Source organism: Schistocerca gregaria, chromosome 10 (genome assembly GCF_023897955.1).
Source record: "Schistocerca gregaria isolate iqSchGreg1 chromosome 10, iqSchGreg1.2, whole genome shotgun sequence".
NCBI classification, from domain to species: Eukaryota; Metazoa; Arthropoda; class Insecta; order Orthoptera; family Acrididae; genus Schistocerca; species Schistocerca gregaria.
In genome coordinates this window covers 139,389,896-139,406,889 of record NC_064929.1, presented here as the reverse complement: position 1 = coordinate 139,406,889, position 16,994 = coordinate 139,389,896, and the positions used below count along the sequence as shown (strand labels likewise).

The window sequence follows — 16,994 nt, the reverse complement described above, 5'->3', positions numbered from 1 at the left end:
ATTTTCTTAACATATAGAAACTATATGAGCAAATATATTTCTTGTAAATTAATTAAATGTGATGGTCTAGTATAAACTGCATCTATTTTAAACTGTTTTCTTCCATAGTGCTATTTCTAAATCTAAGAAACCATTTGATACTTCCCACTTTGATAGCACTTACTGGCAATTGTAGTTGACATGTGTTGTCTATTCTGTTCTAGTCCCTTAAGCAGATCAGCTGGTTATGTCACCAACAACTGTAACTTTTCTCTTGCACATTTCCTTAAGGAATTTTCCTACATAAAATTTTAGGTAGTGTGCTGTCATTATCCATTTCCATTTTGCTTCCATTTAGTTTTCATGAGACTTACTCTTCTGGTCATATGCGTTTTACTTAACAGTGACTATATGGCAGTTCATTTTTGATACCACCACTGTATATTCTTCTTCCAAGCCTCCTATGTAGTTCTTATACTTTCTGGTGTATTGTATTTCTGAAGTATCATCATTTTTTCGCATATCTTATCTACACGCACCTCGCTGGATTTATGTGCTGAACTACTTAATTTATCATTTAATGTCCTATGTTTCATTTTTTTATTTTTACATTTCTGCAGGCTTCCCAAGCATTCCTTGTTTTACTGGATTATCCTAATCCATCCTCAAAATGTTTCTCCAGCATCTTTTTTTACTGTTTATTTCCCTGAATCTGTTTTCCATCTCTTCCTTGACTTCCTTGTGCTTTTTTTACAAGTGCCTCCAAATTCCATTTTAATTCTTTGCTCCCCATTTTCTTGATATATTTTATAGACCTAGAGAAGACATACGACGGTGTGCCACAGGATGAGCTTGCAACTTTACTTTTTTCAATCTGCTCCTGGAGAATATGAATCACCCTGTCCACTAGATGACAATGGGTTGGAGTTTGGAGGAGGAATAATATGGTGTTTGAAGTTTGCAAATGATATTGTCCTAGTAATGGATAAAACAGAATTACAGGAAATAGTGTATATCATTGAAGCTAGATTAAAGAGTTGTGGATGAAAATCAGTACTAAAAAAAAAAAAAAAAAAAAAAAAAAAAAAAAAAAAAAAAAAAAAAAAAAAAATATTTGTACTTCCTATGCAGTCGAGTAGAAAACATTTGGAAGAGCAGCACAGGAATTAAAACCAGGAAAGCAGTGGAAAAACAGGCACTTTTATGGAAAGGAGAGGTTATTGGAGCAATATGGACAAAGATTTGATAAGGATACCAATAAAGTTTTCCTTATGGAATGTTCTTCTATTTGGTGCTGAAATATGGTCAGTGAGGAAGAAAGACAAAGCAATGTTGGAATGTTCTGAGACTTGGCAGAGTCTGGGAAGAATAAGTTGGATGGACGAAGAGGGGGGGAGGGGGGGGGGGGATGAGAAGATTGGGAGAGGAAACGCAATTCTGAAGGTAAGAGAAAGAACGAAGAGATAGTGGATATTACATATATTAGGTGCAAATAAAAAAATGGAGCAATATGTTGAAGGAAACAAGAAGCAATGGAGAAAGCAAGTTCACATCTTCTGGACACCAGCACTAAGAAGTAAGTGATGGACCACCTGAAATGGACCTGTAGAGGACTTGCTAACATTGCAGAACAATGATGATGCTGATTTCAGCAGTGTTTGTACTTCTGATATTAGAAGATTGCAGTCTGGTACTATATCTGCTGCTTCCAGAATTTTCATGTCACTTATGTTAATCCTAAATCTCTATTTAATCAATATATATCCAGTCCAGCAGCTTCTGTTGTATCAAGGGCTTCTCCAAGTGTACAGTTCCATTTTCTTCTTTCTGAACAAAGTAATCAATGCTGTGAGATAATTCTGTCGGCAGAAAAGCATGTGTCTCAAATCTTACATTTCTCCTATTTAGACCAAATGGTCTTACAGTTTTATGTACTATTCCATATCCTATCTTAAAGCCTTCAGTCACTATGACACTGACTGAATCACTGTATCACTTCTTTCTTCAAATACATGTTCCATCTCGAGGCCTCACTGGATCGTGGGTATATACATTTCAGTAATCAAAGTATCTTCAAGTTTTGACTTTTTAACTAACATTAGCCAGTAACACCAGCTTTACACTCAAATAATACTTTATGCAGTCTTATTGGTGGGATAATGGAAACTGCTTTTCTAGTCTGTTGCCTTCCTGAGTAGAATGTCATATACTTCCATTATGGTGTTTGTATTCTTCCTGTCCAAGATACTTAACTTAAACAAAAATACTTAAATCACATTCCTTCACTTTCAGTTTTATCATAACATTCTGACATTCCATGGCTTCAAGTTAAAATGAAAGCTATCATTTTTATCCTTTGTGATGACTCCTTCCAAAGTGATCCTCACTCAGAGATCCAACAGGAGTACTATTTTGTTTTCTTGATGCCCCGTTAAAAAACATTACAGTGTTGCCTGTAATGCACATTTAATTCTTGATTATAACTAATCTTCTACCTTAACTAATGCTTCTCTCACTGGCATGAGATACTTCTACCCCAGATTTAAACTAGCATTTTTCTTGGTTTCTTCAATAACTGCCCATGGTGTGATCTAAAAGAAAACTAGATTCAGAGCATCATAAGAATGTTTCCAGGAAAGAACTGAAGTTGATATCTCCTGTGTGCCCTCAGTAAATCTCTTCTCACATTTCATTCAGTAAATTTCTTCAATTATCAAGAATGCTTCTGTGTTTATGATTTTATGACTGTACTCTCCCCTTCTTAACTAAACCTCATTTATGGGGATTCTTTGTTACTGCCACTTTGAATGCCACAATAAGAAAAGCCATACATTATGGGACTCACTTTATTTCATGAAAGGCATTTGGATTAAGAAATACATAGTCTGTGCTGTTGTAAGCTGTTGCCACCACACCGGTTGGCAAAGAAGAAGCCCAAAGATCGATTAGTAGGTGCTGGATTAAGCATGCCTATCACAAGAGAGGCCAGAGACACATCCACAAACAACATGCCAACAATGCCCTCTTGACAACACATATTTAGACTGCCACTGCTGACAAGAGGATCTCACTCAATCATCCAGTTTGGTGTCTGTCAGTTTACTTGCAGAGCACGTTTAGTTCATCACAGGCAATGACAGTACATAGAGACCAGATTAGTGACTACTGCAGGATTAGCTTACTTCAACCGGAATTGTACCTTACTAGCAGTGAGAAATCAGAGTTTGTAATAAGAGATTACCATAATTGACATTACATCGGTCTGCAAGAGGACTGCTCCTGATGAGCTTGTACCACAAAACATGGACTCAATTCATGTTAAGTTTTTTGTTGCAGAAGGAGGATACCAACCACTCATAACAACATCTCCCTTTCTTCCTTCAGTACAAGACTACATTATCAATCACTGTTGCACTTGTTTAATGAGGTTAACAAGTTAAAGCTAAGCATCGGTAACTGAAAGTCCTTAGTCAGTACTATTTGAAATGAAAGCAGCCTTGTAATCTCCACATAAATGATTAAAAAAAGAAAATCTCTCTTTATCAAGTTTCACACAAAGCTACCAAACATGTATACCATACATGAAGAGTGCGAAGCATTAAAACAAAGTCATACTTACTTTTGGAAGAGTGTACCCATTGAGAGTTGCCTCTGCCATAGATGCATGGGCAACACTGAGAGGCACAGCGGTCTTTCTGCGGAGCACTTCACGTATGGTAGCTTCAAAATATGGTAGACTGGAACAAATTGCCTGTTTGTGAACATTAAATTAATTTACTGCAAAGGTTCTTGCATTGCTAGTTATGAAAATACAATAAAACAAGTGAATGAAATACTTTTTTGTGTTAGGCCAAGGCATCCTGGAAGATGAAATAAAAAAATATGAAACAGAAGCTGATGAAGTGATAGGCTTGTAACAATACTTTTCAGTGCTACAGAACTGCTATCTCCTGGAGCTGATTTCGTATGAGTTGTTGGCATTGCAGTCATCTGCCTGAATGCTGGCTTAGAGTGGAGTACTCGACACTAGTCCACCCAGTGTGAGTCTCTCGATCTTTAAATTCTGCATAATTACTGAAATCTATTTACACCTGGAGCTGCTTGGTGTATTCAAGGCTTGGTGTCCTGCTGAATTCCCCCCCCCCCCCCCCCATGCCCTCCCCCACCCCAGCCATACACACTAAGAAATTAACTATTCCTTGGTATCTCGAGATGTGGCCTAACAACTTTCCTTAGGGACAGGAAAATTCCGTGAAAACAATAATGACAAATTGACAGTTTTTAGCAAAACAGTGTGAAAACAGCAATTTTTACAAAATATCATAGATGAAAATGTTATGTAACAGTTTATCAATATTTGTAAGTGATAGTTAATGCGTGTTGAAATTGAATTTTGCCTTCTTGTTTTCTCAACTCTAATGTTCATGTATAATCATGCAACATGCATTAAATTAACTTCTCCTTCATGATCTTCATTTTATCATTATGTTGACAACATGTTTACAGTCTGAGAAACATAGAAACTCTTGAGCACTTCCATGAACATATGAAAAGTATGCACCCAAACATCCAGTTCACTGTCGATACAGAGAAAAAAGGGAGGCTGCCATTTTGAGATGTTTTGGTACAACAAAAATCAGACGGATGTATCACCGTTCAGTGTAGCTCAAGTTAACACACATTGGATTATGTCTTAGTACCCAGCGTTTTCAGCATCCAGTTCAGAAGAAAGCATTTTAAATACAGTAATACACAGAGCAAAAACTGTTTCTGATGAGGACCACTTGGATTCCAAAATTAATCTCTGAAATACATGTTCAGAAAGTATGGCTATAGGTCATGTGATATTAAGTCAGCATTCTCCAAGAAAAGGAAACATGACAATGTTGACTGAACAATCACGTGATGAGCCACCAACTGCTTTTCTGCAGTGTTACATCCAGCGAAATAGGCTCAGTCCTGGGAAGAAGAGGTATAGTATCTATTTTCCAACCTCCTAAGAAGGTAAAGGAGACGCTATGTCCTCTTAAGGATAGTCTCGATTTCAGAATACCTGGTATTTATAACATCCCTCATGAGTGCAGAAGCAGTTACATTGGTTAGTCCATCCATACCATTTCCCGCCACTGTCCAGAACGTCAGTGGCATATTGACAATTGAGAACTGGTGAAATATACAGCCTCACAGACAAACATAAAATATTGTTTGATGAAACACAAGTTTTGCCCCAGGCTCTTACATACTGGGTTTCTGAAATTAAAGAGATTGTAGAACTTCAATTGTGATAGCCAATATAATCTTAGTGGTGCACGGAACTGAGCTCTCAGTGCAGAAAGAGCCAGACATATTCCTCAAAATGTTACGCTGCAATGGGAGTGGTGGTGCCACCAGTGCAGATGTCACCATCATCTGCAAGAGCACTGCATAATTACTGAATAATCAGAAGCCATCTGTGGGCTATATTACCCCACCACAGCAGCTGCTTGACACAGTCAGTTGCTTCTGACAAACATTGTCACGGTTCGCATGGCTTCCCTCGTTGGAGGTTCGTGTCCTCCCTCGGGCATGGGTTTGTGTGATGTCCTTTTACTTCTCAACAGTTTGCACTAGGACGTTCAAACTGGACGGTTGGCTGTGCGGCATGATGGAAATTAGTATGGTTTGGCTTAGCTACGAAGCCCACTTTCGTTTGGATGGGTTCGCCAGTACGCAAAATTGGCGCATTTGGGGGACTGAGAATCCGTGTTTCGCGATTGAGAAGTCTCTTCACCCTCAGCAGGTGGCTCCATGGTGTGCTGTGTCCAATCACTGAACAATCGGTGCGATATTCCTTGATGGCATGGTTACTACTGAATGGTACATGAATGTTTTGGAAGATGATTTAATCCCCATTATTTAAAGTGACCATGATTTCGATAAGATGTGGCTCATGCAAGACAGAAGTCAACCCCATGGAAGCAGGAGAGTGTTTGATGTCGTGGAGGGGCACTTTGGGGACCGCATTCTGGCTCTGGGGTACCCAGAGGCCACTATCATGGACCTCGATTGGCTGCCATGTTCTCCAGATCTGAACACATGCTGCTCCTTTTTGTGGGGCCATATTAAAGACAAAGAGCTCAAATCAGCCATTCTGCAGGTAATCGACAGCATTGATGTTCCGACACTTCAGCGGGTCATACAGAATTTAGCTATTCGTCTGCGCCACATCATTGCCAATGATGGCAGGCATATCGAACATGTCATAACCTAAATCTGAATATCTGTAGTGATGTTTGCATGTTGAATAAATTGTGTTCACACCATAGTTTTTTTCTGATTTACAGTTTTCTTCGTGTAATTCAATAATTGTCATCATTTCTTCATTTTTTTTTTGGTCAGCAATCTTCTGAGTGGTCTGAGATTGCCCAGCACGAACCTCTCTCTCTCTCCTATACCAACCTCCTCGCCGCGCGGAGTGGCCGCGTGGTTTGAGGCGTCCTGTCACGGACTGCCAGGCCTCTCCCGCCGGAGGTTCGAGTCCTCCTTCGGGCATGAGTGTGTGTGTTGTTCCTAGCATAAGTTAGTTTCAGTAGTGTGTAAGTCTAGGGACCGATGACCTAAGCAGCTTGGTCCCTTAGGGATTCTCACACATTTGAACATTTTTTGAACCAATGTCGTCAGCTCAGAGTAGCATCTACATCCAACGACCTCAGTTATTTGTATATACCAATCTCTGTCTTCTCCTACGGTTTCTGCCCTCTACAGCTCTCTACTACTATGAAAGCTATTGCATAATGTCTTAACACGTGTCCTTTTATCCTTTCCTTCCTTCTAGTCAAGTGTTTTTAATGTATAGCTTTCCTCGCCCATTGTCTGGAGTACTCACCAATCTCGATTGTTGCCGGGTACTCACTTTGGGCGGTCTTCCAGCGTGGGAAGCCTCCCTCTGCCCACCACGCTGTCAATCTCGAGATGCACCTTGGTTTGCACCTCTGGGTGCAGCACCAGGCAGCGCACGGCCTCTGCCAGAGCGGTGGTGGTCACCGTCAGCGACGGGAGCAGCAGGTCCGTCCCCGTGGCGATCACCTGGTCAACTGCACAGAAAATCCGGCATTCTTAGTGCAGTGTCATGAGCCACTTGTCATATCTCCAGAAAAAAAAAGAAATTCAGTGTGAGGACCAAATAATCATCGTTCACTTTCCTTACTGGTGTCTTTCCCCAAAAATTTCGAAAAAGTGAAGTACTCAGGGGCAATCCCATGTCGAAGGAGAAACGATTTACTGAACATGTCACATTTTGGGTCCACATTGATTGCTCGACTGAGAATGATGTTTATACATTCACTCACTAGATACACTACTGGCCATTAAAATTGCTACACCACGAAGATGACGTGCTACAGACGCGAAATTTAAACGACAGGAAGAAGGTGCTGTGATATGCAAATGATTAGCTTTTCATGGCATTCACAGAAGGTTGGCTCTGGTGGTGACTACTACAACGTGCTGACAGGAGGAAAATTTCCAATCGATTTCTCGTACACAAACAGCGGTTGACCGGCGTTGCCTGGTGAAACGTTGTTGTGATGCCTCGTGAGAGCAGGAGAAATGGGTACCATCATGTTGCGCCTTATGTACCAGCGCATTGTCGAGCAAAATGATGGGTTTGGTTGCGCAGGAAGTGTCGCCGCTTCTTTCGCAAAGCTGAAGACCTTGATGACACTGTCGTGCTGTACGACCTCTGGCATATTCAGTCTTGATCCAACTCCGTTGTTCTTGTTTCGAAAACATGTTGACATCTTTACGTTGGACCGCTCGCTCACAAGTGACTGCGTTTCCCTCGATTGTGCGCACGCCAGTGACGTGGGACGGGCGAGTCTATTTGCTCGGAGGTAAGATGTCAACAACGTGTGCTGTCAACGACAATTCTAGATTCCATTGCATAGTGTCTCCACAGCAGTGTTGCCACTATTTAAGTTCCAACCTACGTATAATAAATCCCATTAAAGATTGTAAACGAGATTTTGCAAAGGATTATAAACTGTTTCTCAGAAAGTGGACTTACCCAATTAATTTTATTTTTTTTATTTTTTTTTGAAGGCACCCTATATTCAGCTCTATACATCAGTCATACCGACGACTGATGAAACCTATGAGCAGGAGTCAGTAAACAGCTAGGAAACCTACAAATTTTTGGGTGTTCATTTTGATGAAAACTTGAAATGGAAGTAGCAAATTACTAAGCTTCTCAAATAATCAATATGTTGTTCCGGAAGTCAGGTACGCTAAGATCGTTTGGAAATCTTTTTATTGCTTACCGGTTTCGACGTCATTCGATATTGTAACACATTAACAGAAGTTCGTGGTCTTTACAAACTTCTACAGTGTGAAACCGCGCGTCCGCTACGGTCGCAGGTTCGAATCCTGCCTGGGGCATGGATGTGTGTCATGTCCTTAGGTTAGTTAGGTTTAAGTAATTCTAAGTTCTAGGGGACTGATGACCTCCGAAGGTAAGTCCCATTGTGCTCAATCATTTAAACTATTTTTACAAACTTGCAAGTCACATTGTGATGATGTGTCGTTTGACAATAAATGGGGGCAAGGAACATCAGCATGTCAAACATAAAATACCAAAAATGTAAAACATACATCATGTTGTGCTGATGTCGTAGCGCACTCGTTCTTGGAGTACTACGTTAACATCAGTTGTACTTATATTTAAATACATTATATAATATGGGACACGATCACAAACATTTGCTAAATGTTTATAATGTAATTTTTCTATTACACGCGATGTTTTACTGCAACAGCCTTAATTTAATTTCATATGCGTTACTGTAAATAAGTTGGGTTGGTTTTGAGGAAGGAGATCAGACAGCGAGGCCATCGGTCTCATTGGATTAGGGAAGGAAGTCGGCCGTGCCCTTTCAAATGAACCATCCCGGAATTTGCCTGGAGCGATTTAGGGAAATCACGGAAAACCTAATTCAGGATGGCTGGACGCGGGATTGAACCGTCGTCCTCCCGAATGCGAGTCCAGTGTCTAACCACTGCGCCACCTCGATCGGTCTGTAAATGAACATTCACAGATCCATCTTACTTCCGCGTCAAAATTTGTGCGATAGCAGCTGTTCTGTACGATGGGGCACGCCCGTGAGTTGTCAGTACTGGAAGACAAATATTAAACACTCCCCGCCTTTCTCACATCTTTTAAACCTGAAGTGGCAGTGCTACTTATCTGAAGTAATCGGCCAACTTCACTCAGATCACGGGCCAGCTCACTAATGTCAATTGAAATTAAGCACATCTCAAAGTATTACTGTTTCTGTAAGTACACTCAAGCGCCAAAGAAACTTGTATAGGCATGCGTATTCAAATATAGATATACGTAAACAGGCAGAATACGGCGCCGCTGTCGGCAACGCCCATATAAGACAACACCTGTTTGGCGCAGTTGACAGATCGATTACTGCTGCTACAACGGAATGTTATCAAGACTTAAGTGAGTTTGAACGTGGTGTTAGACTCGGCGCACGAGCAATGGGGCACAGCATCTCGGAGATAACGATGAAGTGGGGATTTTCCCGTACGACTATTTCACGAATGTACCGTCAATGCCAGGAATCCGGTAAAACATCAAATCTCCGACATCGCTACAGCCGGAAAAAAGATTCTGCAAGATCGTGGACAACGACGATTGAATAGAATCGTTCAACGTGACAGAAGTGCAACCCTTCTGCAGATTGATGCAGATTTCAATGCTGGACCATCAACAAGTATCAGTTGGCGAACCATTCAGCGAAAAATCATCGATATGGGCTTTCGGAGCTGAAGGCCCACTCGTGTACCCTTGATGACTGCACGACACAAAGCTTTACGCCTCGCCTAGGTCCGTCAACACCGACATTGGACTGTTGATGACTGGAAACGTGTTGCTTGGTCGGACGAGTCTCGTTTCAAATTGTTCCGAGCGGATGGACGTGTACGGGCATGGAGAAAACCTCCTGAATCCATGGACCCTGCATGTCAGCACAGGACTGTTCAAGCTGATGGAGGCTCTGTAATGGTGTGAGGCGTGTGCAGTTGGAGTGATATGGAACCCCTGATAGGTCTAGGTACTACTCTGACAGGTGAGACTACGTAAGCAATTTGATCACCTGCATCCATTCATGTCCAGTGTGCATTCCGATGAACTTGGTAAATTCCAGCAGGACAATGCGACACGTCCAGAATTGCTACAGAATAGCTTCAGGAACAATTTCGCTGGCCACCAAACTCCCCAGACATGAACATTATTCAGCATATCTGGGATGCCTTGCAACGTGCTGTTCAGAAAGGATCTGATCCTTTTCGTACTCTTATGGACTTATGGATAGCCCTGCAGGATTCATGGTGTCATTTCCCTCCAGCACTGCTTCAGACATTAGTCGAGTCCATGCCACGTTGTGTTCTGGCACGTCTGCGTGCTTTCGGGGTCCCTACACGATATTACGCAGAGTTACCAGTTTCTTTGGCTCTTCACTGCATTTTTTGGAGTTACTGAACTGCTCTCTTTCTATTAGCTGACTTTTCTGATTCGGCTATTAGTTGCTGGATGTATATAAGGTGATTCACCTGCCCTTACCACTGTCGTTTTATGTGACCCACAATATAATACCTTAAAATTGCTACACCACGAAGATATCGTGCTACAGACGCGAAATTTAACCGACAGAAAGAAGATGCTGTGATATGCAAATGATTAGCTTTTCAGGGCATTCACACAACGTTGGCGCCGGTGGCGACACCTACAACGTGCTGACATGAGGAAAGTTTCCAATCGATTTCTCATACACAAACGTCAGTTTACCGGCGTTGCCTGATGAAACGTTTTTGTGATGCCTCGTGTAAGGAGGAGAAATGCGTACCATCACGTTTCCGACTTTGGTAAAGGTCGGATTGTAGCCTATCGCGGTTGCGGCTTATCGTATCGCGACATTGCTGGTCGCGTTGGTCGAGATCCAATGACTGTTAGCAGAATATGGAATCGGTGGGTTCAGGAGGGTAACACGGAACGCTGTGCTGGCTCCCAACGGCTTCGTATCACTAGCAGTCGAGATGACAGGCATCTTATCCACATGGCTGTAACATCGTGCAGCCACGTCTCGATCCCTGAGTCAACAGATGGGAACGTTTGCAAGAAAACAACCACCTACACGAACAGTTCGACGACGTTTGCAGCACCATGGACTATCAGCTCGGAGACCATGGCTGCGGTTACCTTTGACCCTGCATCACAGACGGGAAAGCCTGCGATGGTGTACTAGACGGCGAACCTGGGTGCACGAATGTCGAAACGTCATTTTTTCGGACAAATCCAGGTTCTGTTTACAGCATCATGATGGTCGCATCCGTGTTTGGCGACATCGCTGGGAACGCACATTGGAAGCGTGTATTCGTCATCGCCATACTGGCTATCACCCGGCGTGATGGTATGGGATGCCACTGATTACACGTCTCGGTCACTTCTTGTTCGCATTGACGGCGCTTTGAACATTTCAGATGTGTTACGAACCGTGTCTCTACCCTTGATTCGATCGCCGCGAAACCCTACATTTCAGCAGGATAATGCACGACCGCATGTTGCATGTCCTGTTCGGGCCTTTCTGGATACAGAAATGTTCGACTGTTGCCCTGGCCAGCACATTCTCCAGATCTCTCACCAATTGAAAACATCTGGTCAATGGTGGCTTAGCAACTGGCTCGTCAGAATACGCCAGTCGCTACTCTTGATAAACTGTGGTATAGTGTTGAAGCTGCATGGGCAGCTGTACCTGTACACGCCACCCAAACTCTGTTTGACTCTATGCCTAGGCGTATCAAGGCCGTTATTACGGCCAGAGGTAGTTGTTCTGGGTACTGGTTTCTCAGAATCTATGCACCCAAATTGCGTGAAAATGTAATCACATGTCAGTTCTAGTATAATATATTTGTCCAATGAATACCCGTTTATTATTTGCATTTCTTCTTGGTGTAGCAATCTTAATGGGCAGTAGTGTATATTCTCTCGTTCGCTAGCGCAAACTGTTAGTATTACAGAAAAAAAATGAGCAGTATCTTTCTGTAGAAAATTAAATGTTGTTAAATTTTGTATTGGGATACGTTTTTGTTAGAGTCCGTTGTTTTTGAGTTACTCATAAAAACGTGCAAAACTGATCTTCAGACGGTCTCTCCCTCCCACACACCTCAACCACCGATCAGGACTTCTAATACGTTGATCATGGCACTCCATCCTACCACTGTACAAAAATTTACGACAGCACGAATTATTTCCCACATTCGACTTTTTTTTGTCTTCACTGACTGGCCGTATTTCGCCAACGGCTTAGCAGAGCACTTAAAAATTGTAAAATTGACTTTTGCGTAAATTATACCCAACAATTTTTTGAATTTTAACTGTATAAAATGGGCAATTACATCGTTGCACTCGTCGGGCATTCTGACTAAGAAACTACTATGCTTGCAAGGTCTATGTTTGGATCGAATTGTCAGTGGAATTAGTTTTAGCGTAACGTTTACAGGTCATTTAAAAATATTTTTTTTACTTACCGGCATGGGCACGTCTAACTTATTTATGTTAACGGAGTACCCGACTATGCTGGTGGCGGTGTAGTTGCCCAATCAGTAGAGACCAAAAACGGCTGAATATCGCGGATAATTCGTGCAGTCGGAAATTTTTGTACAGTGGTGGGAGGAAGTGCTGTGAACAACACACCACGAATTCTGACTGATGAGGGATGAGTGTGGCGCGTTTCAAGATCGCTTTTGTACGTTTTTCTGGAATAATCGAAAACCGTGGCTTCTAGCGAAAACGTAACCGAGTGCAAAATTTAACTGCATGAAATTTCTGCAGGGAAAGTACACTGAAGAGCTAAAGAAACTAACATTGTGTAAAGCCCCCGTGAGCACGCAGAAGTGCCGCAGCACGACGTGGCATGGACATGACTAATGTCTGAAGTAGAGCTGGAGGGAACCGACACCATGAATCCTGTAGTGATGCTCATAAACTCGTTATAGTAAGATGGAGTGGAGATATCTTGTGAACAGCACGTTGCAAGGCGTCCCATATATTCTCAATAATGTTCATGTGTGCCTAGTCTGGTGGCCAGGGGAAGTGTTTAAACTCATAAAAGTGTTCCTGGAGGCACTTTGTAGCAACTCAGGACTGTGGTGTCGCATTGTCCTGCTGAAATTGCCCAAGTCGGTCGGAATGCACAATGGACATGTAAGGACGCAGGTGACCGGACAGGATACTTATGTATGTGTCACCTGTGAGAGTCGTATCTAGACGTATCAGGGGTCCTATATCACTCCAACTGCACACTCTCCACACCATTACAGAGCCTCCACAAGCTTGAACGATCCAGTGCTGACATGCAGAGTCCATGGATTCATAAGGCTGTCTCCATATTCGTACACGTCCATCCACTCGATATAATTTGAAACGAGACTTGTCCGACCAGGCAACACGTTTCCAGTCCAACGTCGGTGTTAAGGGGCCCATACGAGGCGTAAAACTTTGTGTCGTGCAGTTGTCAAGGGTACACGAGTGTGCCCTCGGCTCTGAAAGCCCACATCGATGATGTTTCGTTGAATGGTTCGCACACTGACACTTGTTGATGGCCATACACTGAAATCTGCGGAAGGGTTACAATTCTGTCACGTTGAACTTCTCTCTTCAGTAGTCGTTTGTCCCGTTCTTGTAGGACCTTTTTCCGGCGGCAGCGATGTCGGACATTTCATGTTTTACCGGATACCTGATGTTCACGGTACACTCGTGAAATGGTCGTATGGGAAAGCCCCACTTTATCGCTGCCTCGGAGATGCTGCGTCCCATTGCCCATTCGCCGACTGTAACATCACATTCACACTCACTTAAATCTTGATAACCTGCCATTGTAGCAGCAGTAACCGATCTGACAACTGTAGCAGACACTTGTTGTCTTATATAGGCGTTGACGACCACAGCGCCGTATTCTGCCAATTTACCCCCGTATTTGAATACATATGCGTATACCAGTTTCCTTGGCGCTTCAGTGTAGTTAGTGCGTATCGAGCGAGAGAATATGAAAATCTCGCGCATGGCTTATGAAGGGCAGAAATATCATTGCGGGTTGAATATGACAGTGATAGGGGCAGCTGGATCACGCTGTATGTTATAAACTTCGGCTGTGAACATGGGCCATACGAGTACTGAGTTTCGTCCACATGCTGCCCGAGGGCGGTCTGTTTGGCGACCAGTATGCTAGAAGATTGGCTGAAGATAGGCAAAGCTACGTTTAACCAAATATATATATAGGTAAAGTTCTTGTCAGTATTACCTAGAAGATACCCTATGAAATTTTGAAAGTAACAGGAATAAAATGCGGGGAGCGATATGTTATGGAAATCAGAATGATTTGAAGGACGTGAAAAGAGGAGCAGTGGTCGAGAAGGCAGTGTGACGGGGTTGTAGTCTGTCCCGTATGTTAACGAATCTGTAAACTGAGCAATCAGTAACAGGTACCAAGAGGAAACTCTGGAAGGAAACTGCTGTTCGAGAAGAATAAATAAAAACTGTGAGGTTTGCGATGATACAGAGAGGGCAAGGGGCTTGGTAGTGCAGTTGAACAGAATGATAGTCTTGAAAAGAGATTATAAGACGAACATCAACAAAAGTAAAACACGGGAATATAGTCGATTTAAATCAGGGGACTCTGAGGGAATTACGTTACTAAACGAGACTCTAGACGCAGTAGATAAGTGTTGCTATTTTTGCAGAAAAATAACTGATGTAGGCCGAGATAGAGGCGATATAAAATGCAGACTGGCTATAGCAAGATAAGGTTTGTGGAGAGGAGAAATTTATTAACATCTAATGTAAACTTAATGATTGGAAAGTCTTTTCTGAAGTTATTTGTCTGGAGTGTAGATTATGGAAGTGACACATGTGAGCCGTGGTAAAATTTACTGTTTTGAAGAGTGCGCTGCAGCGCGTAGTGTACAGCAGTTGCCTTCCGTTTCTGGTGGTGGCGCTACTGTGGCAATCACAGCTTTGGTGTCTCCCTCTGGTGGGAAAGGGGAAAGGTTGCCTGTTCACGTTCATTTAAGGGGCGTTTCGAGCTCGCCAGTCGGGTAGTCTGAGGGAGGTCAGTCGGTCAGTCGGAGTGAGTCTGGGTCAGTCACTCGTCACCAGCTGCTGGTCTGTCTCTCGTTCGCATTTGTGCGGCAGTGTGTCTGTCTGTCGTCCGGAGTCCTAGTACGTGTTAGGCCGCCAGTCTGCTCGAGTTGCTCGGGCAACTGTCATTGGCGGTTGGATCGATCGATTGGTCGGTCGCGCACTGGGACACAAGTTGACTTGTCCGTCTTGAGCGTCGGCGCATGTGAGGTCGCCACGTGAGTCCAGTGGAGTCGACCCACGACATCGGTCTGGCCGGTGCGAGCTGCGACGCCGTGAGACGGGAGATCGGCGCGCCTTCCTGCGTCCGTTGAAGCGGCTGGCAGCGGACGGTTCGGGAGAGCGTTCGGGGTCCTGCGCCAGGTCTTCGCCAGAAATCGCAGTTTATTAGAAGTTAAGTGCTTCGTGATATGTTGTTTCGTTTACTTGTTAAATTCCACTTGTTTTCTGGGTCAGTCTTTCGTCCCCAGCTTGCTCGTTTGTCTCTCGTCCGCATTTGTTAGACAGTTAGTGTCTGTCTGTCTGTCTGTCTGTCGGTCAGCCGTACATTAATAGCTGCCTCTGTCATGTTTGTCGGATTCGGTGTTAATGAATTTATTGCTTGAGGTGTAAAGGCCGAATTCTTGAAATATGTTTTTATCTTGCCTATCCTCTTGAGAGGCGGTATATGTGTAATGTAGGACATGTTGGTACATTTTATGTAAGACTAAATTTCATGGGTTTTTATTTAAATGGTCATTTCAGTATATAAAGTTGCCATTCTACCACCGTAAGAGTTTTCTTTTAAAAACCAGTTGCACTTTCGGTGGCAAGTAATTTTTTTTTAATGTGAGTGTTTTGTACCATTTACATCCCTCCTACAGGGTGCATGGTTTATGTGTTTGTGTGAGTTGTTAAAATTTTTAGTTTAAAGTAATCTGGTGTGTTGCAGATTAGAACATGTGTAGTCTTTCAGAGGTTGTTGTGAGCGGTTGCGACTACTGCCGTGTTAAATGGGAGCGGCAAGCTTCTCAGCCCGAAAGCTCATACTATAAAAAAAATGTTTATTTTTTCTGCCTCTGAATAAATTGTGACTTGATATTTACAAGGTGCTTTCTGATTAAAATTTTAAACCTGCTAAAAAAAAGGCTCTTAGGAATAAAATATCCATTTACTGAAATTTTTAAAAAAATTTGTTTCATTAGTTACCTATTGACAACTACTTCCACGCTCACATAGGGTGATTAAATGTGTTAATGTTCTTGATGAATCGCTAGTAAATAAAGTAAATTCTTAAGGAAAGATGGTTCAAATGGCTCCGAGCACTATGGGACTTAACCTCTGAGGTCATCAGTCCCCTAGAACTTAGAACTACTTAAACCTAACTAACCTAAGGACATCTGAAACATCCATGCCCGAGGCAGGATTCGAACCTGCGACCGTAGCAGTCCCGCGGTTCCTGACTGAAGCGCCTAGAACCGCGCGGCCGCCGCGGCCGGCGTCCTGTGGTCCTTACTAAAAATTTCCAATTTGAGGAGACAAGTAATTTATGCCATAACTAGACTAAAAGAAGGGATCGTTCGATAGGACACATTCTGAGACATCAGGGGATCACCAGTTTAATATCGGAGGGAAGTGTGGGGAGTAAAAATCGTAGAGGGAGACCAAGAGAAAAGTATAGTAAGCAGAAGGATGTACGTTGCAGCAGTTATTCGGAGATTAGGGGACTTGCAACGGGATAGAGCAGCATGGAGAGCTGCATCAAGCCAGTCTTCGGACTGAAGAACACAATAACAACACCAGTCTTCTTGTATCGTTCTTTACTTCGTGCTCGCCTGTGCCTGTGGCTTAATGAAAC

The 16,994-nt window shown here is 42.8% G+C and overlaps 1 protein-coding gene across 3 annotated transcripts in view; it reads right to left on the bottom strand.

Annotated features, from left to right (window-relative positions):
- Nucleotides 1-16,994, bottom strand: part of LOC126293667 (probable cytochrome P450 304a1) — a 76,928-nt gene that overhangs the window by 11,293 nt on the left and 48,641 nt on the right. For 2 of the 3 annotated variants that reach the window (XM_049986959.1, XM_049986960.1), the window contains 2 exons: nucleotides 6,872-7,052; nucleotides 3,599-3,716 (listed from right to left, as the gene is read on the bottom strand). In XM_049986959.1, coding sequence (XP_049842916.1) covers nucleotides 3,599-3,716; nucleotides 6,872-7,052 — 299 coding nt within the window. Of the gene's footprint in view, nucleotides 1-3,598; nucleotides 3,731-6,871; nucleotides 7,053-16,994 lie in introns of all 3 variants that reach the window. The other variant, XM_049986961.1, reaches the window with a different exon arrangement.